The 27,966-nt window shown below is 42.5% G+C and overlaps 1 protein-coding gene across 1 annotated transcript in view; it reads left to right on the plus strand.

Annotated features, from left to right (window-relative positions):
* LOC129863557 (rho GTPase-activating protein 27-like) overlaps window positions 1-27,477 on the plus strand; it is a 46,720-nt gene extending 19,243 nt beyond the window's left edge. The window contains exons 4-18 of the mRNA XM_055935622.1: window positions 11,494-11,952; window positions 13,416-13,676; window positions 14,692-14,772; window positions 16,362-16,439; window positions 22,127-22,194; window positions 22,392-22,479; window positions 22,919-23,020; window positions 23,260-23,358; window positions 23,528-23,633; window positions 23,770-23,898; window positions 24,213-24,311; window positions 24,466-24,543; window positions 25,109-25,240; window positions 25,831-25,936; window positions 26,250-27,477. Of these exons, the coding sequence (XP_055791597.1) occupies window positions 11,494-11,952; window positions 13,416-13,676; window positions 14,692-14,772; window positions 16,362-16,439; window positions 22,127-22,194; window positions 22,392-22,479; window positions 22,919-23,020; window positions 23,260-23,358; window positions 23,528-23,633; window positions 23,770-23,898; window positions 24,213-24,311; window positions 24,466-24,543; window positions 25,109-25,240; window positions 25,831-25,936; window positions 26,250-26,427 (2,064 nt within the window). The 3' untranslated portion in view covers window positions 26,428-27,477. The remainder of the gene's footprint in view (window positions 1-11,493; window positions 11,953-13,415; window positions 13,677-14,691; window positions 14,773-16,361; window positions 16,440-22,126; window positions 22,195-22,391; window positions 22,480-22,918; window positions 23,021-23,259; window positions 23,359-23,527; window positions 23,634-23,769; window positions 23,899-24,212; window positions 24,312-24,465; window positions 24,544-25,108; window positions 25,241-25,830; window positions 25,937-26,249) is intronic.
* Window positions 27,478-27,966: the final 489 nt, after the last annotated feature.

The following is a 27,966-nucleotide window of genomic DNA, read 5'->3' on the forward strand; positions in this document are numbered from 1 at the left end:
CAACAATTCAGTAATCAATAACAATGTAATACTAAAAATAAGGAGGTAGAACAAAAACACACGAGAAATAAAAAATAAGAAGAACATGAGAAAGTAAGTCAGCATACAGGGTCAGTTCCAATACCATATTTACAATGTGCAGGGATACTGGAGTGATAGAGGTAGATATGTATCGGGGTAAGTATACTGGATACAGGGTCAGGGGTGTTATTATGATACTATTGGTTGGGGTGGTATAATGCTATTGGTTGGTGTGTTATTATGACACTTGGTTGGTGTGTTATTATGATACTATTGGTTGGTGTGTTATTATGACACTTGGTTGGTGTGTTATTATGATACTATTGGTTGGTGTGTTATTATGATACTATTGGTTGGTGTGTTATTATGATACTATTGGTTGGTGTGTCGTTAGGATGCTATTGGTTGGTGTGTCATTATGACACTATTGGTTGGTGTGTTATTATGACACTATTGGTTGGTGTGTTATTATGACACTATTGGTTGGTGTGTTATCATGACACTATTGGTTGGTGTGTTATCATGACACTATTGGTTGGTGTGTTATCATGACACTATTGGTTGGTGTGTTATCATGATACTATTGGCTGGTGTGTTATTATGACACTATTGGTTGGTGTGTTATTATGACACTATTGGTTGGTGTGTTATCATGACACTATTGGTTGGTGTGTTTTTATGATACTATTGGTTGGTGTGTTATTATGATACTATTGGTTGGTGTGTTATTATGACACTTGGTTGGTGTGTTATTATGATACTATTGGTTGGTGTGTTATTATGACACTATTGGTTGGTGTGTTTTTATGATACTATTGGTTGGTGTGTTATCATGACACTATTGGTTGGTGTGTTATTATGACACTATTGGTTGGTGTGTTATCATGACACTATTGGTTGGTGTGTTATCGTGACACTATTGGTTGGTGTGTTATCATGACACTATTGGTTGGTGTGTTATCATGACACTATTGGTTGGTGTGTTATCATGATACTATTGGTTGGTGTGTTTTTATGATACTATTGGTTGGTGTGTTTTTATGACACTATTGGTTGGTGTGTTATCATGATACTATTGGTTGGTGTGTCGTTAGGATGCTATTGGTTGGTGTGTCGTTAGGATGCTATTGGTTGGTGTGTTATTATGACACTATTGGTTGGTGTGTTATTATGACACTATTGGTTGGTGTGTTATTATGACACTATTGGTTGGTGTGTTATTATGACACTATTGGTTGGTGTGTTATCATGACACTATTGGTTGGTGTGTTTTTATGATACTATTGGTTGGTGTGTTTTTATGATACTATTGGTTGGTGTGTTATTATGACACTATTGGTTGGTGTGTTATTATGACACTATTGGTTGGTGTGTTATTATGACACTTGGTTGGTGTGTTTTTATGATACTATTGGTTGGTGTGTTATTATGATACTATTGGTTGGTGTGTTATTATGACACTTGGTTGGTGTGTTATTATGATACTATTGGTTGGTGTGTTATCATGACACTTGGTTGGTGTGTTATTATGATACTATTGGTTGGTGTGTTATCATGACACTATTGGTTGGTGTGTTATTATGATACTATTGGTTGTTGTGTTATTATGATACTATTGGTTGGTGTGTTATTATGACACTATTGGTTGGTGTGTTTTTATGATACTATTGGTTGGTGTGTTATCATGACACTATTGGTTGGTGTGTTATCGTGACACTATTGGTTGGTGTGTTATCGTGACACTATTGGTTGGTGTGTTATCGTGACACTATTGGTTGGTGTGTTATCATGACACTATTGGTTGGTGTGTTATCATGATACTATTGGTTGGTGTGTTTTTATGACACTATTGGTTGGTGTGTTTTTATGACACTATTGGTTGGTGTGTTTTTATGACACTATTGGTTGGTGTGTTATTATGACACTATTGGTTGGTGTGTTATTATGACACTATTGGTTGGTGTGTTATCATGATACTATTGGCTGGTGTGTTATTATGACACTATTGGTTGGTGTGTTATTATGACACTATTGGTTGGTGTGTTTTTATGATACTATTGGTTGGTGTGTTATTATGACACTATTGGTTGGTGTGTTTTTATGACACTATTGGTTGGTGTGTTATCATGATACTATTGGTTGGTGTGTCGTTAGGATGCTATTGGTTGGTGTGTTATTATGACACTATTGGTTGGTGTGTTATTATGACACTATTGGTTGGTGTGTTATTATGACACTATTGGTTGGTGTGTTATTATGACACTATTGGTTGGTGTGTTATCATGACACTATTGGTTGGTGTGTTTTTATGATACTATTGGTTGGTGTGTTTTTATGATACTATTGGTTGGTGTGTTATTATGACACTATTGGTTGGTGTGTTATTATGACACTATTGGTTGGTGTGTTATTATGACACTATTGGTTGGTGTGTTTTTATGATACTATTGGTTGGTGTGTTATTATGATACTATTGGTTGGTGTGTTATTATGACACTTGGTTGGTGTGTTATTATGATACTATTGGTTGGTGTGTTATCATGACACTTGGTTGGTGTGTTATTATGATACTATTGGTTGGTGTGTTATCATGACACTATTGGTTGGTGTGTTATTATGATACTATTGGTTGGTGTGTTATTATGACACTATTGGTTGGTGTGTTTTTATGATACTATTGGTTGGTGTGTTATCATGACACTATTGGTTGGTGTGTTATCATGACACTATTGGTTGGTGTGTTATCGTGACACTATTGGTTGGTGTGTTATCATGACACTATTGGTTGGTGTGTTATCATGACACTATTGGTTGGTGTGTTATCATGATACTATTGATTGGTGTGTTTTTATGATACTATTGGTTGGTGTGTTTTTATGACACTATTGGTTGGTGTGTTATTATGACACTATTGGTTGGTGTGTTATTATGACACTATTGGTTGGTGTGTTATCATGACACTATTGGTTGGTGTGTTATCATGATACTATTGGCTGGTGTGTTATTATGACACTATTGGTTGGTGTGTTATTATGACACTATTGGTTGGTGTGTTTTTATGATACTATTGGTTGGTGTGTTATTATGACACTATTGGTTGGTGTGTTATTATGACACTATTGGTTGGTGTGTTATTATGACACTATTGGTTGGTGTGTTATCATTACACTATTGGTTGGTGTGTTATCATGATACTATTGGTTGGTGTGTTTTTATGATACTATTGGTTGGTGTGTTTTTATGACACTATTGGTTGGTGTGTTATCATGATACTATTGGTTGGTGTGTCGTTAGGATGCTATTGGTTGGTGTGTCATTATGACACTATTGGTTGGTGTGTTATTATGACACTATTGGTTGGTGTGTTATTATGACACTATTGGTTGGTGTGTTATTATGACACTATTGGTTGGTGTGTTATCATGACACTATTGGTTGGTGTGTTATCATGATACTTTTGGCTGGTGTGTTATTATGACACTATTGGTTGGTGTGTTATTATGACACTATTGGTTGGTGTGTTATCATGACACTATTGGTTGGTGTGTTTTTATGATACTATTGGTTGGTGTGTTTTTATGATACTATTGGTTGGTGTGTTATTATGACACTATTGGTTGGTGTGTTATTATGACACTATTGGTTGGTGTGTTATTATGACACTATTGGTTGGTGTGTTTTTATGATACTATTGGTTGGTGTGTTATCATGATACTATTGGTTGGTGTGTTTTTATGATACTATTGGTTGGGGTGTTATTATGACACTATTGGTTGGGGTGTTATTATGATACTATTGGTTGGTGTGTTTTTATGATACTATTGGTTGGGGTGTTATTATGACACTATTGGTTGGGGTGTTATTATGACACTATTGGTTGGGGTGTTTTTATGATACTATTGGTTGGGGTGTTTTTATGATACTATTGGTTGGGGTGGTTCATTTTGGCCAAAGGCATCAGACAGTCAGCGGATACAACAGTCTGATCCCATCCCTTCACTACCGTTTCCTGTGTCAAGTCAAGCACTCACCAACTCTGCAGAACTTCAGATAATCTGGGTTCATCCTTGTGTACTTTTACAGAGATGTTTTCCCCTGAAATGTGTACATTTCACCTCTCTCCAGTGCACAATTGTGTTTTGCTGTGTACATTTCAGATTTGTTGTCATTGATTTTAAAACCATACTTTAGTACTAATGTTATAGTTACTTTCAGGGTGATTACAGACGTGATGTTCAAAGAGAAGATGTAACCCAAACCAGAGTTGTAGCCGTGAACACATGAGCTGTGAGGACAGTGGACTAGATAAAGTTCCTTCTTTTTTCGGAAAGAAGATAAACCAAGTTTTTTTTTTCACTATTATCTTAGCTTTCTCTCTCTCTCTGAACCTCCTCCCCCTGTCATTGTAACAGAAAAGGCTGTTATTTTTTTCAAGGAATCTCTAACTGTCATTGGTCACCAGCAGACACAGCTGGTCTGAGAGGATGTGTAAGTTAGGGTGTGTTTGCCTGCCCGCCTGCCTCAGCTCGTGTCAGTTCAGTCCTGTGATAGCTAGTGTAGCTGTGCTCTATTCAGCTGTAGGATTATATGGCTCTACTCATTGGGATTACATAAACATGGTGGATCTTTATGCAAAGCCCCGGCATGGGTACCGGGTCCGGGGGAGCTTGGCTCTCCCAATACCAGCCCAGGTAGGTCCAGAACTAACTGTACACTATACTGTATATCTAGATGCAACAGTACAGCCTCAGTAAAACTATGGCTAAATTAGGCTGTCCAGAATAGAGATCAGAGTGTGTTGAGTTTAATTAAGCTGTCCAGAATAGAGATCAGAGTGTGTTGAGTTTAATTAAGCTGTCCAGAATAGAGATCAGAGTGTGTTGGGTTTGTTCAGTATATATAACATTGACAGTATTTACGTCTACCTTGTTATCACCTTCCTACTTCCTGTTTAGTCTACTTAGTCTCACCCCACTGAGGATATATTGCTTCAGCTCAACTTTATTTTCCTGTGCTGCAGTGTAAGTCAACCCCAGAGAGCATGCTCAATAACACAAGCAATGCCTGCTTCAGCATGTTTAGCACATATCTCCGTTAAGCACTCTTGATGTAGACTTGAGGTTAGAGTTTTGCTAGTTGTTAGTTGACACATTTGCCAACACAAAACCATAGTTTCTCACATATAGGTATTGCATTTACTGTGGGCTGCTTATTGTTGGTGTAATGGGTAGATTGAGGGTTAAGCCTGTAGTTTATTTTTATTGGTGACACTGACATTTTACGCCACAAACATCTGGTCAGTGTGTGCTTATTGTGGGTAGATATCTCTTTCCAGTGGACAGGGGAGGGGGCATTCCACAATCAGACAGATCAATGATGCAGCTCTCATTTCCTCTCTCTTGTCTGTCTAGTCATGTGTATTGATTACCTTGTGGTGATAATGAGATCAATAAGGATGTTATTGAGCTCCCGAGTGGTGCAGCGGTCTAAGGCACTGCATCACAGTGCAAGAGGTGTCACTACAGTCCCTGGTTCGAATCCAGGCTGTAGCACATCCATCCGTGACTGAGAGTCCCATAGGGCGGCGCACAATTGGCCCAGCGTTTGGCCGGGGTAGGCCGTCATTGTAAATAAGATTTTTTTCTTAACTGACTTGCCTAGTTAAATAAGGGTTAAATAAAAAAAAATATTAAAACATTTAAAAAACTAGATGGTGTATCGAGTCCATATCTGATCACCACAAAACATGAAATGGTCAAATTTACCCATTACTATACATATCTGCCTTCCGACCATTGACCTAAATAGGTTTCCGACCTGTCACCATTCCTCAATCCAGTGGTTGGTTGAGCAGGGAGAATATTTAGCAAAAACACTGTGCAAACTTGAATGCTATTTGGCCCTAAACAGAGAGTAGACAGTGGCAGAATACCTGACTGCTTTGACTATGTACAGACTCGGTGAGCATGGCTTTACTATTGAGAGAGGCCACCGTAGGCAGACCTGGCTCTCAAGAGAAGACAGGTTATGTGCACACTGCCCACAAAATGAGGTGAAAACTAACCTCCTGCCAGCTGTATGACCATATTAGAGACGCATACAGTGCATTCGGACAGTATTCAGACCCCTTGACTTTTTCCACATTTTGTTACATTACAGCCTTATTCTAAAATGGATTCAATAGTTTTTTCCCTCATCAATCTACACGCAAAACCCCATAATGACAAAGCACTTTAAAAAAAAAATTTGCTTGATCACATTTACATATGTTTTCAGACACTTTCAGACACACTACTACAGCCCTGAGTCTTCTTGGGTATGACGCTACAAGCTTGTCACACCTGTATTTGGGGAGTTTCTCCCATTCTTCTCTGCAGATCCTCTCAAGCTCTGTCAGGTTTGATGGGGAGCGTCGCTTCACAGCTATTTTCAGGTCTCTCCAGAGATGTTCGATCGGGTTCAAGTCTGGGTTTTGGCTGGGCCACTCAGGGACATTCAGAGACTTGTCCCGAAGCCACTCCTGCGTTATCATGGCTGTGTGCTTAGGGCCGTTGTCCTGTTGGAAGGTGAACCTTCGCCCCAGTCTGAAGTCCTGAGTGCTCTGGACAGGTTTTCATCAAGGATCTCTGTACTTTGCTCCGTTCATCCTTCCCTCAATCCTGTCTAGTCTCCCAGTTCCTGCCGCTGAAATACATCCCCACAGCATGATGCTGCCAGCACCATGCTTCACCGTAGGGATGGTGCCAGGTTTCCTCCAGACGTGACACTTGGCATTCAGGCCAAAGAGTTCAATCTTGGTTTCTCATGGTCAAAGTCCTTTAGGTGCCTTTTGTCAAACTCCAAACGGGCTGTCGTGTGCCTTTAACTGTGGAGTGGCTTCTGTCTGACTACTACCATAAAGGCCTGATTGGTGGAGTGCTGCAGAGATGGTTGTGCTTCTGGAAGGTTCTACCATCTTCACAGGTGTGTGCCTTTCCGAATCATGTCCAATCAATTGAATTTACCACAAGTGGACTCCAATCAAGTTGTAGAAAAATCTCAAGGATGATCAACGGAAACAGGATGCACCTGCGCTCAATTTCGAGGCTCATAGCAAAGGGTCTGAATACTTATGTAAATAAGGTATTTCTGTTTTACAAATTTAATACATTTGCAAAAATTTCTAAAAACTTGTTTTTGCTTTGTCATTATGGGGTATTGTGTGTAGATGGACGTGGAACAAAATTAATTTAATCCATTTTAGAATCAGGCTGTAACAAAATGTAGAAAAAGTCAAGAGGTCTCAATACTTTCCAAGTGCATGCACTGTATTTCTCTCAAATTACACAGATCCACAAAGGATTTGAAAACAAACCCCATTTTGGTAAACTCCCATATCTATTAGGTGAAATACCACAGTGTGCACCACAGCAGCAAGATTTGTGATCTGTTGCAACAATGGCAACCAGTGGAGCACAAACAACATTGTAAATACAACCTATATTTATCTGTTAATTTATCTTCCCTTTCATACTTCAACTATTTGCACATTGTTACAACATTGTACATTGCCAATAATATAACATTTGAAATGTCTATTCTTTTAGTGTGTAATATTTACTGTTCATTTTGTTTATTTCCCTTGTTTCTTGTCTATTCCATTTGCTGTGGTAACGTTTGCCATGCCAATAAATCCCTTTGAATTTGAGGGAGGGAGGTTGGAGATGGAGAGGGAGAGCACTCTCACAATGCCATGATGAGTATATCAAAGGCAGCAGTGTTCCCAGGGGGATCTCCCAGGAGTCAAAAAAGTCAGGCAGAGACCTCTCATGCGATACAGGAGGTGAGTCTCTGGCCTCTGGAACAGATGAGACTCCAGGTGAGACTCTGGCTCGGTTGAGACTCTTGCCTCTGGAACAGGTGAGACTCTGGCCTCTGGAACAGATGAGACTCCAGGTGAGACTCTGGCCTCTGGACCAGGTGAGACTCCAGGTGAGACTCTGGCCTCTGGACCAGGTGAGACTCTGGCCTCTGGAACAAGTGAGACTCCAGGTGAGACTATGGCCTCTGGAACAGGTGAGACTCCAGGTGAGACTCTGGCCTCTGGAACAGATGAGACTCCAGGTGAGACTCCAGATGAGACACTGGCTTCTGGAACAGGTCAGACTCCAGGTCAGATTCCAGGTGAGACTCTGGCCTCTGGAACAGATGAGACTCTGGCCTCTGGAACAGGTGACACTCCAGGTGAGAGTCTGGCCTCTAGAATAGGTGAGACTCTGGCCTCTGGAACAGATGAGACTCCAGGTGAGACTCTGGCCTCTGGAACAGGTGACACTCCAGGTGAGAGTCTGGCCTCTAGAATAGGTGAGACTCTGGCCTCTGGAACAGATGAGACTCCAGGTGAGACTCTGGCCTCTGGAACAGGTGACACTCCAGGTGAGAGTCTGGCCTCTAGAATAGGTGAGACTCTGGCCTCTGGAACAGATGAGACTCCAGGTGAGACTCTGGCCTCTGGAACAGATGAGACTCCAGGTGAGAGTCTGGCCTCTAGAATAGGTGAGCCTCTGGAACAGATGAGACTCCAGGTGAGACTCTGGCCTCTGGAACAGATGAGACTCTGGCCTCTGGATCAGGTGAGACTCTGGCCTCTGGAACAGATGAGACTCCAGGTGAGACTCTGGCCTCTGGAACAGATGAGACTCCAGGTGAGACTCTGGCCTCTGGAACAGATGAGACTCCAGGTGAGACTCTGGCCTCTGGAACAGATGAGACTCTGGCCTCTAGAACAGATGAGACTCCAGGTGAGACTCTGGGCTCCGGAACAGATGAGACTCTAGGTGAGGCTCTGGCCTCTGGAACAGGTGAGAATCCAGGTGAGGCTCTGGCCTAAGGAACAGATGAGGCTCCAGGTGAGGCTCTAGTTCTTTGGAACAGGTGACACTCCAGGTGAGACTCTGGCCTCTAGATTAGATGAGGCTCTGGCCTCTGGAACAGGTGAGACTCCAGGTGAGACTCTGGCCTCTGGAACAGGTGAGACTCCAGGTGAGACTCTGGCCTCTGGAACAGGTGAGGCTCTGGCCTCTGGAACAGGTGAGACTCCAGGTGAGACTCTGGCCTCTGGAACAGGTGAGACTCCAGGTGAGACTCTGGCCTCTGGAACAGGTGAGACTCCAGGTGAGACTCTGGCCTCTGGAACAGGTGAGACTCTGGCCTCTGGAACAGGTGAGACTCTGGCCTCTGGAACAGGTGAGACTCCAGGTGACACTCTGGCCTCTGGATCAAATGAGACTCCAGGTGAGACTCTGGCCTCTGGAACAGATGAGTCTCTAGGTGAGACTCTGGCCTCTGGAACAGGTGAGACTCTGGCCTCTGGAACAGGTGAGACTCTGGCCTCTGGAACAGGTGAGACTCTGGCATTGTAGTATCAGTGAGTGAGTGTGCCAATGTTTACTGGAAGGATGGACACTCATTTACTTCTCTCATTTATTAAATTAAAACAACTTTATTTATCCCAAAGGAGCAATTACTTAAGGCAGCTGCAACAATGACAACAAGACTAACATTTAGGCTAACAAGATTAACTTGACAATCCTTACCATGTGTATTGGCTTTGACTAGGTCTATATTTACATACTCTGAATTGCGTTTTGTTCTTCATACGGTAGAATACTGGAACTTTCTATAGCTGTGGGTTCCAGATAAGAGAGAGAATAAAAGGTATTTGAAGTTATATTCAGTCAGCTGTTTGAGTCATGTAAGCATTCTTGACATAGTTTTTTGACTGGCTTCAATTAGTAACCATTGTGTCAGTAACCATTGTGAAACTGTTGCATGAAACCTGAATATTGGCCTTGTATACAGGGTTGGGGAGTAACTGATTACATGTAATCTGATTACAAAAAAAATGAAACTACTGTAATCAGATTAGATACTTTTGAAAAACGACATGATTATTTATTGGATTACGGTTCAATTCAGAAAGGATGTTTGAGAAATACCATGACACCTTTCTGTTTTCTCAATGATATTCAAATCAGCATCAAACAAAGGCGCAAGTTAAAATGTATTCCACCTGAGAGAGTCGACCAGAAGTCAGAGACCTCTATGATGGCACACAAAATGCTTTTGATGGATATTTTTTGTCTTCTTCTTCTAATGCCATTTAAGGGAAAAGTAATACGATTATCTTATTTAGTTTGGGTAATCCAAAAGTTACATATACTGATTTACAATTTTGGACAAGTAACTGTTAACTGTAACGGATTACTTTGGAAAATAACCTACCCAACTCTGCTTGCATATTTCTTTGTGGACAGCTGTCATTAATCTTTCTTTTCACTGGAAAAGCCAACCTAAATGGAAGACAATGTCACATATGAATGCCTCGGCAGTATTGTGAAGCAGTACAGTTTGAGTTTGTTGGTGAACTTTGTACATCCTTGTTGCACATCCAGTTTTGGCAATGCAGAGTCAGTGTCTGTAGCTAACTGGGTAATCTATCAAATCACATTTTATTTGTCACATGTGCTGAATACAACAGGTATTCACCTGTTACCGTGAAATGCTTACAAGCCCTTAACCAACAATGAAGGATTTTTTTAAATTAAAGAAAATATTTGCTAAAAAATAAATAAAGTAAGAATAAAAAGCAACACAATAAAATAAAAAGAACGAGGCTGTATACAGGGTGTACCGAGTCAATGTGCGGGGGTACAGGTTAGTCGAGGTAATATGTACATGTAGGTAGGGGTGAAGTGACTACTCATAAATAATAAACAATCAGTAGCAGCAACGTATAAAATGGGAACAATGCAAATAGTCTGGGTAGTCATTTGATTAACTATTTAGCAGTCTAATGGCTTGGGATTAGAAGCTGTCGGATGCCGAGCAGTTGCCATACCAAGCGGTGATGCAATCAGTCAGGATGCTCTCGATGGTGCAGCTGTATAACTTTTTGAGGATCTGACTACCCATGTCAAATTGTTTTCAGGCTCCTGAGGGGGAATAGGTGTAGTAATAGTGGGCGTCTGTAAATTTAGACACAAATGAGGCGTTGGTTTGTGGTCTGGAGCTTGATGCTCTCTCTTCAGCTTTAGAATTTACTTCCTGAGCTGACTGCTCCGGAAGACTGTCTCTGTTCTGCTCTGTCACCCTCTTACTGAGTGCTATAAGCCTCTTGTTCCTCCAGAAAAAAACAACTACTTTTATCTACACAGAACCAACTGACTGTCTGTAGAGGTGATAGACTAAAGTTAATGTTGGTTATGTTGTTCACAGGCTTGGCTCTCTGTTGCATGAAGCATTTTGACCGTGACTCAGTGTCACTTAGCCTCAACCTGGTCCCAGATCAGTTTGTGTTCCTGCTGTAAGTTTATTGTTAAGACAGTGCAAACCCATCTGGCATCAGATAGTGTTCTACCTACTTGGTGTCACACTGTAGTTTGAAACTATTCCAGCTGACCTCTGGCCCCATATTATCTGCTCTTCCCATAGGTCAAGGAGAGTGTCCAGAACGCCGTGTACGTCAATGTAGCGGAGCTCGGCAGAAACATCTCTGAGTCCCCTCCCTCAGCCTTCAACCCTCCCTGCACTCCTCCATACCTGGACTCTAAGGGATGGGAGGTGCACACTGACCAGGAGAGCGGACGGGAGTACTACTACCACCCCGAATCGGGGCAGACCACCTGGGACAACCCCTACATAGACCTTGAGGCTCCCGCCGAGGTGTCTGTGTGTTCGCCCTCCTTTCAGTTCCCCTCCCTGTCCCCCACCTCCGCCTCCCCCCCTGCATGGACCTCTGACTGGAAGCAGTGTTTGGATGTGACTAGCGGCCGCCAGTACTTCTACAACCCAGCATCGGGGGAGACGTCTTGGGAGCCCCCAGGGCCACAGTGCCCCTACCCCCCCCTGATGGAGCCTCTGAGTGGGCTCCGGTCTCTGGAGGAAGGGCCGGTAAGGCCTGCTCCACTTAGACACCCAGTCTATTTTAGTTTCATCATGGGACGTCTACAAATAATACGCTCATCTTTTTAATGAAGTTTAAGTTCCTGCTAAGTCCTACAGTACATAGCAGACCGTTGGTTTTCATGATTATGTAATTATCCTCCTGCTAAGTCCTACACCTACATTACATAGCAGACAGTTGGTTTTCATAGATTATGTAATTATCCTCCTGCTAAGTCCTACACCTACATTACATAGCAGACAGTTGGTTTTCATAGATTATGTAAATATCCTCCTGCTAAGTCCTACACCTACATTACATAGCAGACAGTTGGTTTTCATAGATTATGTAATTATCCTCCTGCTAAGTCCTACACCTACCATACATAGCAGACAGTTGGTTTTCATGACTATGTAATTATCCTCCTGCTAAGTCCTACACCTACATTACATAGCAGACAGTTGGTTTTCATAGATTATGTAAATATCCTCCTGCTAAGTCCTACACCTACATTACATAGCAGACAGTTGGTTTTCATAGATTATGTAATTATCCTCCTGCTAAGTCCTACACCTACATTACATAGCAGACAGTTGGTTTTCATGACTATGTAATTATCCTCCTGCTAAGTCCTACACCTACATTACATAGCAGACAGTTGTTTTTCATGATTATGTAATTATCCTCCTGCTAAGTCCTACACCTACCATACATAGCAGACAGTTGGTTTTCATGACTATGTAATTATCCTCCTGCTAAGTCCTACACCTACATTACATAGCAGACAGTTGGTTTTCATAGATTATGTAAATATCCTCCTGCTAAGTCCTACACCTACATTACATAGCAGACAGTTGGTTTTCATAGATTATGTAATTATCCTCCTGCTAAGTCCTACACCTACATTACATAGCAGACAGTTGGTTTTCATGACTATGTAATTATCCTCCTGCTAAGTCCTACACCTACATTACATAGCAGACAGTTGTTTTTCATGATTATGTAATTATCCTCCTGCTAAGTCCTACACCTACATTACATAGCAGACAGTTGTTTTTCATGATTATGTAATTATCCTCCTGCTAAGTCCTACACCTACCATACATAGCAGACAGTTGGTTTTCATAGATTATGTAATTATCCTCAAACTAGTAGGCATTCTGTACATACATTGACCTCATTGTGAAGTTTTTGCAAACTGCATTGTTGAGTTTTCACCATTCTAAAGAGGCTTGTGAAAGAAAAAACTTTGAAAAGGTAAAAGGAAGCTAGAAGGTAAGTCATCCATTGTCCTGATCTCCATCTGTTTTGAAGTAGAACACTGAATGTAACATTATCACAACGTGTGTGTTTGTCTGTGTACATGCGTATGGGTGTGTGCATGTGTCTGTTTACACACCTGCATGCGTGTGTGTGTGTGACATGATGTTTGTGCAATGCATAATGTGTGTGTGTGTGTGTGTGTGTCCAGCCTCCCCTGCCAGAGGAGGACTACCAAGCAGATAACTACCAAGCAGATGACTACACAGCCGAGGTTGACCTACCAGAAGAGGAGTTGTTGGCTATGTCCCCTGTGACCCCTCACTCCTTCCCTAAGGACTACACCCCCAGCCATGTGACCCGGGCAGTCATCCCCAGGGCCAGCCTGGACAGGAGCGCCCCAACGGGCTGGAACCTCAACATAGACCCTGATGGGACTTGGGTGTTCTCCAACAGACACTCACCTGATCAGGTACACAGACTCTTTATTTAGATGTTATTTATTCTGGTTAGTCTTATTGACCCTTTATGTAGACTTGATTTATTTTGGTTAGTCTTATTGGTCCTTTATTTAGACTTTATTTATTCTGGTTAGTCTCATTGACCCTTTATGTAGACTTTATTTATTCTGGTTAGTCTCATTGACCCTTTATGTAGACTTGATTTATTCTGGTTAGTCTCATTGACCCTTTATGTAGACTTGATTTATTCTGGTTAGTCTTATTGGTCCTTTATTTAGACTTGATTTATTCTGGTTAGTCTTATTGACCCTTTATGTAGACTTGATTTATTCTGGTTAGTCTTATTGGTCCTTTATTTAGACTTTATTTATTCTGGTTAGTCTCATTGACCCTTTATGTAGACTTGATTTATTCTGGTTAGTCTCATTGACCCTTTATGTAGACTTGATTTATTCTGGTTAGTCTCATTGACCCTTTATGTAGACTTGATTTATTCTGGTTAGTCTTATTGGTCCTTTATTTAGACTTGATTTATTCTGGTTAGTCTCATTGACCCTTTATGTAGACTTGATTTATTCTGGTTAGTCTCATTGACCCTTTATGTAGACTTGATTTATTCTGGTTAGTCTTATTGACCCTTTATGTAGACTTGATTTATTCTGGTTAGTCTTATTGGTCCTTTATTTAGACTTTATTTATTCTGGTTAGTCTTATTGGCCCTTTATGTAGACTTGATTTATTCTGGTTAGTCTCATTTGAGATAAAAATGTACTTTTCAAGCGAGGGCTGTCCAGGAATGCAGTCTAGGGGTAAACCGTGCCACTCAGCTTGAAGGAATATCACGGCTAAATGCACCGTTATGCTATTAGACTAGAAGATGTCGTAAGTGTATGCACTACGTACTATGCACTACGTACTATGCACTACGTACTATGCACTACGTACTATGCACTACGTTTTCTCCAGAAAGGTTCAATAAAGTCAATATTTAACCGGAAGTCTTTGTCATTGTGTGTGTGGTAACAGTGGATCAAATCGTTGGATGACAGAGGACTGACGTACTACTACCTTAGTGATGGCTCCAGATCCCAGTGGAACCTGCCTGAGGTAGAGATCAAGATTAGAAAACACCCATAGCGAGTATGAAATGGAAGATCTCATTCATGTGAACAGATTGATCTAAATTTGCCTATAGCAAAGAGAGCATTCTGTTATTATTACTCCTCTTCATTCCCATTGGAACACAAGGCCACAGTGAGCTCCTCCCCTTCTTCATGTCCTCAGCAACATGTTGTGCATGGCTTAAAGAGAGGTTCATCTTGGCCAGCTCGTCCACACGGTTTAGATCAGTATTTTCCTCATGTAGATGTGAAAGGTTTCTCCACTGTGAACATGCATTTCTCCGTTATCATTTGACCAACCAAGGCCCCTGTAGTGTCAGGCCAGTCCAAGGTGGGGAACGGTGTTAAGCTGGACAGGGTCTCTTTAACGGTCATGAAGAACTGGAGACACACCATGGGTGCAACTTATGTCAGCTCAGCCCTGCAGGAGGTGGTGAGGACTAATAACACATACTGGAGCATTAACATAACTCACGTCCCCCTAACCAGAGCCCACCACAGTAGAGCTATGAGGTAGAGTAGGTGTGTCAGCTGGCTCTGACCACAGTGTTCAGTAAGGCAGAGTGAAGTGACTGAGCTCCTTATGAAACCCCTGACCCTCTGCTCTCATACTGAGCCACCCTGACACCGCTTCCTAAACGAGAGAGCTCCCAGCACCGGGGACATTTCAGTCATCCGTGTGTTCAGTGTACCACAACAGAGTAGACAGTGTACCACAACAGAGTAGACAGTGTACCACAACAGAGTAGACAGTGTACCACAACAGAGTAGACAGTGTACCACAACAGAGTAGACAGTGTACCACAACAGAGTAGACAGTGTACCACAACAGAGTAGACAGTGTACCACAACAGAGTAGACAGTGTACCACAACAGAGTAGACAGTGTACCACAACAGAGTAGACAGTGTACCACAACAGAGTAGACAGTGTACCACAACAGAGTAGACAGTGTACCACAACAGAGTAGACAGTGTACCACAACAGAGTAGACAGTGTACCACAACAGAGTAGACAGTGTACCACAACAGAGTAGACAGTGTACCACAACAGAGTAGACAGTGTACCACAACAGAGTAGACAGTGTACCACAACAGAGTAGACAGTGTACCACAACAGAGTAGACAGTGTACCACAACAGAGTAGACAGTGTACCACAACAGAGTAGACAGTGTACCACAACAGAGTAGACAGTGTACCACAACAGAGTAGACAGTGTACCACAACAGAGTAGACAGTGTACCACAACAGAGTAGACAGTGTACCACAACAGAGTAGACAGTGTACCACAACAGAGTAGACAGTGTACCACAACAGAGTAGACAGTGTACCACAACAGAGTAGACAGTGTACCACAACAGAGTAGACAGTGTACCACAACAGAGTAGACAGTGTACCACAACAGAGTAGACAGTGTACCACAACAGAGTAGACAGCGTACCACAACAGAGTAGACAGCGTACCACAATAGTGTAGACCGTGTACTCTGGAGTAAGATTAAGTGATTGCAGACGCTAAGAAGTTAGGAATTAAGTAAAAGTAAAGCATCCATTATTCTTCTCCTGTTGGGCAAAAGTTATTCCCGACTCACAGAAGAAATACCTCAGACTACGGCTCCAGTGCGGACAACTCTCCAGAGATGGGGCAGCACCATGTGAGTTCTCCTCCTCCTCACCTGTTCTCCTCTCCTGTCCTCCTCACCTGCCCCCCCCCCCCCCTGCTGATCCTCATCAGATTAGATCAGTCCTGTTCTAGCTAAAATTACAGTTCTGTGATGCCCCAGCTAGAGCACTGTTTTGTGTCTTTTCCTGAAGGCTAATTGGTTGAGACTCCAAAGAAGCCTCTCCAATCAGAGCCCAGAGTCTCAGCGGCACAATGTGTTTAAAAAAAAAAAATCTAATTTGTTTTACGATTTTCTTCATTGTAGAATAATAGGGAAGACATTACAACTATGAAATAAAACATGGAATCATGTAGTAACCAAAAAGTGTTAAACAAATCAAAATATACTTCAAAGTAGCCACCCTTTGCCTTGATGAAAGCTTTGCACACTCTTGGCATTCTATCAAGCAGCTTCATGAGGTAGTCACCTGGAATGCATTTCAATGAACAGGTGTGCCTTGTTGAAGTTAATTTCTGGAATATCTTTCCTTCTTAATGCATAAGAATTTTATCTTAACTGACTTGCCTAGTTAAATAAAGGATTATTTTTAAATATATATACAGTGGGGAGAAAAAGTATTTGATACACTGCCGATTTTGCAGGTTTTCATACTTACAAAGCATGTAGAGGTCTGTAATTTTGATCATAGGTACACTTCAACTGTGAGAGACAGGATCTAAAACAAAAATCCAGAAAATCACATTGTATGATTTTTAAGTAATTAATTTGCATTTTATTGCATGACATAAGTATTTGATACATCAGAAAAGCAGAACTTAATATTTGGTACAGAAACCTTTGTTTGCAATTACAGAGATCATACGTTTCCTGTAGTACTTGACCAGGTTTGCACACACTGCAGCAGGGATTTTGGCCCACTCCTCCATACAGACATTCTCCAGATCTTTCAGGTTTCGGGGCTGTCGCTGAGCAATACGGACTTTCAGCTCCCTCCAAAGATTTTCTATTGGGTTCAGGTCTGGAGACTGGCTAGGCCACTCCAGTACCTTGAGATGCTTCTTACGGAGCCACTCCTTAGTTGCCCTGGCTGTGTGTTTCGGGTCGTTGTCATGCTGGAAGACCCAGCCACGACCCTTCTTCAATGCTCTTACTGAGGGAAGGAGGTTGTTTGCCAAGATCTCGCGATACATGGCCCCATCCATCCTGCCCTCAATATGGTGCAGTCGTCCTGTCCCCTTTGCAGAAAAGCATTCCCAAAGAAGGATGTTTCCACCTCCATGCTTCACGGTTGGGATGGTGTTCTTGGGGTTGTACTCATCCTTCTTCTTCCTCCAAACACGGCGAGTGGAGTTTAGACCAAAAAGCTCTATTTTTGTCTCATCAGACCACATGACCTTCTCCCATTCCTCCTCTGGATCATCCAGATGGTCATTGGCAAACTTCAGACGGGCCTGGACATGCGCTGGCTTGAGCAGGGGGACCTTGCGTGCGCTGCAGGATTTTAATCCATGACGGCGTAGTGTGTTACTAATGGTTTTCTTTGAGACTGTGGTCCCAGCTCTCTTCAGGTCCAGGTAGACCTGGTCAATGACCTGGACCTGGTCAATGACCTGAAGAGAGCTGGGACCACAGTTCTGGGCTCATCCCTCACCTTCCTCATGATCGTTGATGCCCCACGAGGTGAGATCTTGCATGGAGCCCCAGACCGAGGGTGATTGACCGTCATCTTGAACTTCTTAAATTTTCTAATAATTGCGCCAACAGTTGTTGCCTTCTCACCAAGCTGCTTGCCTATTGTCCTGTAGCCCATCCCAGCCTTGTGCAGGTCTACAATTTTATCCCTGATGTCCTTACACAGCTCTCTGGTCTTGGCCATTGTGGAGAGGTTGGAGTCTGTTTGAGTGTGTGGACAGGTGTCTTTTATACAGGTAACGGGTTCAAACAGGTGCAGTTAATACAGGTAATGAGTGGAGAACAGGAGGGCTTCTTAAAGAAAAACTAACAGGTCTGTGAGAGCCGGAATTCTTACTGGTTGGTAGGTGATCAAATACTTATGTCATGCAATAAAATGCAAATTAATTACTTAAAAATCATACAATGTGATTTTCTGGATTTTTGTTTTAGATTCCGTCTCTCACAGTTGAAGTGTACCTATGATAAAAATTACAGACCTCTACATGCTTTGTAAGTAGGAAAACCTGCAAAATCGGCAGTGTATCAAATACTTGTTCCCCCCCCCACTGTATATATATACACTGCTCAAAAAAATAAAGGGAACACTTAAACAACACAATGTAACTCCAAGTCAATCACACTTCTGTGAAATCAAACTGTCCACTTAGGAAGCAACACTGATTGACAATACATTTCACATGCTGTTGTGCAAATGGAATAGACAAAAGGTGGAAATTATAGGCAATTAGTAAGACACCCCCAAAAAAGGAATGGTTCTGCAGGTGGTGACCACACACCACTTCTCAGTTCCTATGCTTCCTGGCTGATGTTTTGGTCACTTTTGAATGCTGGCGGTGCTTTCACTCTAGTGGTAGCATGAGACGGAGTCTACAACCCACACAAGTGGCTCAGGTAGTGCAGTTCATCCAGGATGGCACATCAATGCGAGCTGCGGCAAAAAGGTTTGTTGTGTCTGTCAGCGTAGTGTCCAGAGCATGGAGGCGCTACCAGGAGACAGGCCAGTACATCAGGAGACGTGGAGGAGGCCGTAGGAGGGCAACAACCCAGCAGCAGGACCGCTACCTCCGCCTTTGTGCAAGGAGGTGCACTGCCAGAGCCCTGCAAATTGACCTCCAGCAGGCCACAAATGTGCATGTGTCAGCATATGGTCTCACAAGGGGTCTGAGGATCTCATCTCGGTACCTAATGGCAGTCAGGCTACCTCTGGCGAGCACATGGAGGGCTGTGCGGCCCCACAAAGAAATGCCACCCCACACCATGACTGACCCACCGCCAAACCGGTCATGCTGGAGGATGTTCCAGGCAGCAGAACGTTCTCCACGGCGTCTCCAGACTCTGTCACGTCTGTCACATGTGCTCATGTGCTCAGTGTGAACCTGCTTTCATCTTTGAAGAGCACAGGGCGCCAGTGGCGAATTTGCCAATCTTGGTGTTCTCTGGCAAATGCCAAACGTCCTGCACGGTGTTGGGCTGTAAGCACAACCCCCACCTGTGGACGTCGGTCCCTCATACCACCCTCATGGAGTCTGTTTCTGACCGTTTGAGCAGACACATGCACATTTGTGGCCTGCTGGAGGTCATTTTGCAGGGCTCTGGCAGTGCACCTCCTTGCACAAAGGCGGAGGTAGCGGTCCTGCTGCTGGGTTGTTGCCCTCCTACGGCCTCCTCCACGTCTCCTGATGTACTGGCCTGTCTCCTGGTAGCGCCTCCATGCTCTGGACACTACGCTTACAGACACAACAAACCTTTTTGCCACAGCTCGCATTGATGTGCCATCCTGGATGAACTGCACTACCTAAGCCACTTGTGTGGGTTGTAGACTCCGTCTCATGCTACCACTAGAGTGAAAGCACCACCAGCATTCAAAAGTGACCAAAACATCAGCCAGGAAGCATAGGAACTGAGAAGTGGTGTGTGGTCACCACCTGCAGAACCATTCCTTTTTTGGGGGTGTCTTACTAATTGCCTATAATTTCCACCTTTTGTCTATTCCATTTGCACAACAGCATGTGAAATGTATTGTCAATCAGTGTTGCTTCCTAAGTGGACAGTTTGATTTCACAGAAGTGTGATTGACTTGGAGTTACATTGTGTTGTTTAAGTGTTCCCTTTATTTTTTTGAGCAGTGTATATATAATTTATATATATATTTTAAGCCAATGAGTTCTGTTGTGACAAGGTAGGGGTGGTATACAGAAGATAGCCCTATTTGGTAAATTTCAAGAATTTTTAAAGTTTCTTCAAGTGCAGTCGCAAAAACCATCAAGCGACATGATGAAACTGTCTCTCATGAGGACCACCACAGGAAAGGAAGACCCAGAGTTACCTCTGTTGCAGAGGATAAGTTCATTCGAGTTACCAGCTTCAGAAATTGCAGCCAAAATAAATGCTTCACAGAGTTCAATTAACAGACACATCTCAACATCAACTGTTCAGAGTAGACTGCGTGAATCAGGCCTTCATGGTCAAATAGCTGCAGAGAAACCACTACTAAAGGAAACCAATAAGAAGAGACTTGCTTGGGCTAAGAAATACGAGCAATGGACATTGGACTGGTGGAAATCTGTCCTTTGGTCAGATGAGTCCAAATTTGAGATTTTTGTTCCCAACCACAGTGTCTGTGAGACGCAGAGTAGGTGAACGGATTATCTCTGCATGTGTGGTTCCCACTGTGAAACATGGAGGAGGAGGTTTGATGGTGTTGGGGTGCTTTGCTGGTGACGCTGTCAGTGATGTATTTAGAATTAAAGACACACTTAACCATCATGGCTACCATCCCATCTTGTTTGGGCTTAGTGGGACTAGAATTTGTTTTTCAGCAAGATAATGACCCAACACACCGCCAGGCTGTGTAGGGGCTATATGACCAATAAGGAGAGTGATGGAGTGCTGCATCAGATGACCTGGCCTCCACAATCACCCAACCTCAACCCAATTGAGATGGTTTGGGATAAGCATTTCAGGTTAAGCTGGTTGAGAATGTGCAAAGCTGTCAGCAAGGCAAAGGGTGGCTACTTTGAAGAATCTCAAATATAAAATCAATTTTTATTTGTTTAACACTTTAGGTTACTACATGATTCCATATGTGTTATTTCATGTTTTTGATGTATTTACTATTTTCTACATTGTAATAAAGAAAAACCCTAGAATGAGTAGGTGTCCAAACTTTTGACTGTTACTGTAATACATGCATGCTATCTATCTAAGGGCTAATGGTGTGACGTACTAATGGTGTGACGTACTAATGGTGTGACGTACTAATGGTGTGACGTACTAATGGTGTGACGTACTAATGGTGTGACGTACTAATGGTGTGACGTACTAATGGTGTGACGTACTATTGGTGTGACGTACTATTGGTGTGACGTACTATTGGTGTGACGTACTATTGGTGTGACGTACTATTGGTGTGACGTACTATTGGTGTGACGTACTATTGGTGTGACGTACTATTGGTGTGACGTACTAATGGTGTGACGTACTAATGGTGTGACATACTAATGGTGTGTTGTACTTGTAGAGTAGTAGTTGCTTGGGACTATTCTGATATGGCATAGCTACCCCTGGGAGAGTGGAAAACAGATGTCACTTGGGAAATGTAATATTTCCTGGTATATTAATTGATTTCCCTTTCGAGGACAGCTGATTTCCACTCTCCCAGGGAGAGTTTGTTTGCCATCACCATTGGCAAATTGTCAGCCAAAACCACGAACTGCCACACCCACCCCCTCATCACACCTCACTACACCCTGAAAGAAAGCATGCACTAGTCGAAAATGTCTGTGCTTTCATCCCCTCCATGCTGTTCATTATAAAACATAGAGCTACAGGTGTCTGTTCACAAGCTAAGACAAAGTAGCTTGTTGTGAGAGTTTAGCCATAGTTGTCAAATCCACCTTTTGCTTTTTTGTGCATTTCTATTAGTAGAGCTTAAGGTTAGTATCAAGGCACCAATAATGATGTCTCACTTGAACACTTGGCTTCACATCATTAAAGCATGTTATGTGTGGATCCTTTTTCAGGTGCAGAGTTTGGAAAAAGTTGGAATACTCAACAAAACTAAAGTGTCAGAGAACGGGAAAAGAGTAAGGTAATTCTGACCTCATCCAAAGTCTGGGCATAATTGCTGACATGAAAGACATGGAAACAAGTGATGAAATAATCAGCCATCTACTTGAATGTATAGTCATCCATTATCCATTACATCTATTACATTACCAAATTACTTTCTACACTGCAACATTCCCTGAAGTACAGTACAGCTCACACTCAGTGACCTTCCTGTAGGAAAAACTGGGCCCAGTCATGGACGGTTCTTCACGGAGGGGTTCTGACCTTCCATAAAGAGCCCAAGTCTGCAGCCACGGGAGCCTCTGTGAGTGAGAGGTGTACATGTGTTACCTGCACAGAAAAATATCTCTAACATCTCCTTGGTTACACATTCCCTCACCTGACTGTGTGGGAACTCTACATTCCTGTTCTGGGACATTCAGAACATTTCTGAGGGAGTGAGGGAACTAACAGCTTTGAGACATTAGCACTGAGCTGAACACCTAGACATGGTATCAGAAACATCTACAGTAGAATGTTTCACTGTGTCTTATTAGAAGTAATGAAAGAAAATGCTGTGAACATCTTAGAATACAACATACAGGATGTTGAAGCCATGACAGAGTGACGGCTCAGCACAGACAAGCCCTGAAGGCTCAAGGAGGCATGACAGTCAAAGATTTGTCCAGCTTTCTGATTTCATGGAATGCAGTGCTGTCAGTTTTCATCAACTGGTCCTCCATGATGTCTTTCTCTCTTCACAGATCAAGACCAATCAGATCGTCCCAGAGGTCACGGTGGATCTACGAGGGGCAAAGATTGGCTGGGCTCCCAGGGATAAATCCAGCAAAAAGAATGTTGTAGAAGTGAGTTGACAGTTGGTTGCTATGGAATCATAATAGGAGTTGTACTAGATACAGCAAAGACAATCCTGACAGGATAGACTTAATTCAAGCATACCGATTCCCTGCCCATTGTGATAAGTGAATCTGGGAAGCAACATCATGTGAGAATACATTTGCCATTAATCCAATACTGTTACCCTCTTTATACATCTGTAAAGCAAATGTTTAACGTCATAATAACCTCTCTATGTTGTCTTCAGTTGAAAGACAGAAATGGCGTTGAGTTTCTGCTACAGTATGACACTGAGAGTATCATCAACGACTGGCACAAAGTTCTAATGGACAGCATACGACAGCTGGTATGTTTCTTTAAGTAAATTAACTCGCACACTTTAACGTGCTACCAGGTGCATGGAGACAAATATGTACTGGGAAAAAAGAAAAACTTCCTGATGAAGGTCAATTTAGGTCGGTTAACTTAATGGCTGCTGGTTCAAACATCATGCATGTTAGTCAATGACATTGCAGGACCAGGAACACCACGAATCTGAGGAGGAGGATGGGGACGTCAGTGAGAAGTCCTACAGTATAGCCAGAGATCAGAGGTCACCAGGTACCATGGACAGGAGGAGGTGTAAGTTCTCCTTGCTTCAAATACACTGTAGCAGACGTTTCAGCTGCAATAGCCTCCGCCAGGTCAACTTGCTCATGTTTCGTGACTGTGTCCCCCCCCTCCTCTTCCTCCTCCTTCTCTTCCTTCTCCTCCCCAGCTTCCAGACCGAGCACGGCCACCTCCTCTGGGGGAGAGACCGAACAGAAGAAGGTTCGTACCAAGCTGATGAAGTTCCTCCTGAAACGACCCACACTGCAGTTCGTCAAGGAGAAGGGTTACATCCGAGGTGGGCTCATAGGGTCTTCATTCCTACAAAGCAGCACATGCCTAACTGGCTCCAAATCAGGCTACATAACATTTACTGTCAGGATTTGTCACGACGATGTTACTAATCCAGAGAGAGATTATATGTTCATATCTTCTGTTGTGGTTGTGATGGGTCAGGGTTGGGGTCAAGAGAATTGAATCATTGAAGGAATTGGAATGTCAATGTACTTCCTGAATTGACTGGAATTTAAATGGAATTGACCCCAACCCTGATACGGGTCAGCATCATATATATACACTGTACACACTAACCTCCATCATCCTTTCCCTCAGACAATGTGTTTTGCTGTCATCTGGCTGCACTGTGTGCCCAGGAGAAAACTACAATCCCCAGCTTTGTGGAGAAATGTATTCGAGCAGTGGAAAAGAGAGGTAATGATTAGTAATCACACTGATGATGATTGTTAAATGCCAGCAATAACATTATAATAGCAGTGTATTATTCAGCACAGTGTATATGGTAATAGAAAAAAAGTTACCACAGTAGTTGATTGACCCATATGCTGATGTGTGTGTGACTTCACAGGTCTGGACATGGATGGACTCTACAGAGTCAGTGGGAACCTAGCTGTCATTCAGAAACTACGCTTCAAGGCAGATCATGGTAATGCCTTTACATTTACTGTGTGTGTGAGAGACTGTGTTCTGTGACTGTGTTCTGTGACGTCCAGAGGGTCGTTCTACATTTTTGTTTTATGGACTCCGCTGGTGTGGCTGAATATTGTTTTATGGGTTCCACTGGTGTGGCTGAATATTGTTTTATGGGTTCCGCTGGTGTGGCTGAATATTGTTTTATGGGTTCCACTGATGTGGCTGAATATTGTTTTATGGACTCCGCTGGTGTGGCTGAATATTGTTTTATGGACTCCGCTGGTGTGGCTGAATATTGTTTTATGGACTCCGCTGGTGTGGCTGAATATTGTTTTATGGACTCCGCTGGTGTGGCTGAATATTGTTTTATGGGTTCCACTGGTGTGGCTGAATATTGTTTTATGGGTTCCGCTGGTGTGGCTGAATATTGTTTTATGGGTTCCACTGATGTGGCTGAATATTGTTTTATGGGTTCCACTGGTGTGGCTGGATATTGTTTTATGGGTTCCACTGGTGTGGCTGGATATTGTTTAAAATGGACAAATAAAACATATCAAAAAAGTAATTGTGTTCCACAGAGGAGCTGGACCTGGAGGATGGCCAGTGGGAGGACATCCACGTTATCACAGGGGCTCTGAAGCTGTTCTTCAGGGAGCTTCCTGAACCCCTTTTCCCCTTCAGTCACTTCAGCCGCTTCATCCAGGCCATCAGTAAGCAGCAGGCCGGACGCTGTGCTGTTGCCCCCTAATGGAACCTCAGTTTCCTCATTCAATGTCGTGTAGTCTGAAACTGTGTTAAGCATTAGACCCACAATGCCACCTGTTTACTCACAGACTGAAACTGTGTTAAGCATTAGTCCCACAATGCCAACTCAGTTTCCTCACACAGTGTAGAATAGTCTGAAACTGTGTTAAGCATTAGACCCACAATGCCAACTCAGTTTCCTCACACAGTGTAGAATAGTCTGAAACTGTGTTAAGCATTAGACCCACAATGCCAACTCAGTTTCCTCACACAGTGTAGAATGGTCTGAAACTGTTAATTATTAGCCCCACAATGCCAACTCAGTTTCCTCACACAGTGTAGAATAGTCTGAAACTGTGTTAAGCATTAGACCCACAATGCCACCTCAGTTAACAGTCTGAAACTGTTAAGCTATTACTTCACTATCAAGGAAGGACTAATTGTGTTTACCACCTCACTTCCCTTTTTAATAAGCATTGGAGATTTGTAACACACTTGTGCCCTTGAATCTATACATTAGTAAAATGTGTATTGTTCTATCCTGTCTTGTTTACAGGAACTGTTGATTACCACCTTAAAGTGTCTTTCATGCGAGAGCTTGTTGAGTCTCTCCCTCGGCCAAACCATGATACCATGGAACTCCTCTTCAGCCATTTACGCAAGTATGTCTTTCACACACTCACATTTAGCCTGTGTCTCAAATGGCACCATATTTGCTATAAACAGCACTATTTTTTACCAGAGCCCTATTGTATTGATGATATTATGATAACTAATGATAACTGGTTGTATTCTGCTTCTCTCTCTTGTCTTCTTGCTCTCTCTCTCCCCTCCCTGTCTCTCTCTCCCCTCTCTTTCTCCCCCCTATCGTCCCTCTTTCTCACTCTCGCTCTCTTTCTTGCTCGTTCTCTCACTTGCTCTCTCTCGCTTTCGCTCTCTTCCCACCCTCTCTCTCTCTCCCCTTGCCCCTCTTAGAGTGGTAGAGTATGGAGAGGAGAACCGTATGACTGTGCAGAACGTGGCTATTGTCTTTGGTCCCACGCTGCTCCGGCCAGAGATGGAGTCAGCCAATATCACCATGCACATGGTTTTCCAGAACCAGATAGTGGAGCTAATCCTCAACCAATACGAATACATCTTCCATTCCAGTTGAACCAATGGTAAGCATCTGTCAGTCAGAGGACGGGTCAAATTAAGCAATATTGCAGGAGGGGAAAAAACACAATCACTACCGCACAGAGGGTGCATCCAATTAACCTTTCCTTCTTTCTAAAGTGTGCACTTGTTCACTACTCCTCACAAATTGGATTGGTATAGCATGGACTAGAGGGAGTTTAAATATAGGCCTACCTGTCATTTCCTTTCAAATCCATGAAGGAAGGGAACAAGCGCACACTACAGGAGAAGAGAGATTGGGAGGCAACCACGGAGAAGCTAGTTGAAGGGGATGTCAAATATTTGCACTGCATTTATTGTAATATCTTCATTGGATAATCATTAACCAATTCAGATTGTTCTCTGAATTTCTGCAACTCATTGCATTCCTCATTGTGAAATAGCACACCTGCTCAAGGCATCACTTATGTGCAATCTAAAAAGACATGTGGGTTGCTATAGGCCTACTTTGAAATCTTCCTTTCATGTAGAAATGTAACATCACAATAACATGATTTTATCTAACACCCCAATCCCCAAGGCAACCTGGAAAGACACTTTGATACTTTGTTTTTACCACAGATCAGACAAACCATTTCAGATGGATTTCTAAAGATTCCATTGAAATGTTTAAAGGTGGATCTGATGTTGCTGTATAGCTCAGAAGTCCTATGTTATGAATGTGTCTTATTCAGTCAATGTATATAACTCATTTAGACATTTATAAAATATATGCTGTGACACTGACTTCCCTTGTACAGCCTCTCTAGATTATGTACTGGATAATCAGATGACATCTTTTTTTTAAATACATTTAGTTTTAACTTACAATGAGAATTTGTTTAATTAACACAGAATGATAATAATGTATGGAGGTACTATTTAAGGATGTTTGTTAGCCTTAATAGAGTCGAGAAAGACCAAAATGAAAAGACAGGTATGATAAGCATGACATTAGGTTTTTGTTCTGTACATAAATATCATATTTATGCTGTAAATTACTGAAATTGCACAATGTGTTTCTTTAATAAAATAACAGTAAAACGTGTCAAGTAACATGACTCACTCCTTTCTCAATATGTCTTGTAATATAAACCAGTTTTTCATGACATAATGTAACTTATCCACTGATGTGTGATATATAGCCCAACCGGCCGCCAGATTGCGCTATTTAAGCAATAAGCATGTGGGATATGACACAACGCGGAGTGCCTGGATACAGCCCTTAGCCATGGTGTATTGGCCATATCCCACAAAACCCCTGAGGTGCCTTATTGCTATTATAAACTGGTTACCAATGTAATTAGAGAAGTAAAAATATGTATGTTTTGTCATACCCGTGGTATACGGTCTGATATACCACGGTTGTCAGCCAATCATCATTCAGGGCTCCTACCACCCAGTTTATAATATTCCTTTTACGTCATTTGTCATTGGATGAGTTAAGGAATAATATCATCCGATGACAAACGACGGGAAGAGCACGCCTGTTTGAAACGCAAAAGCGCTGCGGTAGAGCGTTGAGCGTTACATTGTA

This window comes from Salvelinus fontinalis, chromosome 1 (genome assembly GCF_029448725.1).
Source record: "Salvelinus fontinalis isolate EN_2023a chromosome 1, ASM2944872v1, whole genome shotgun sequence".
NCBI lineage: Eukaryota > Metazoa > Chordata > Actinopteri > Salmoniformes > Salmonidae > Salvelinus > Salvelinus fontinalis.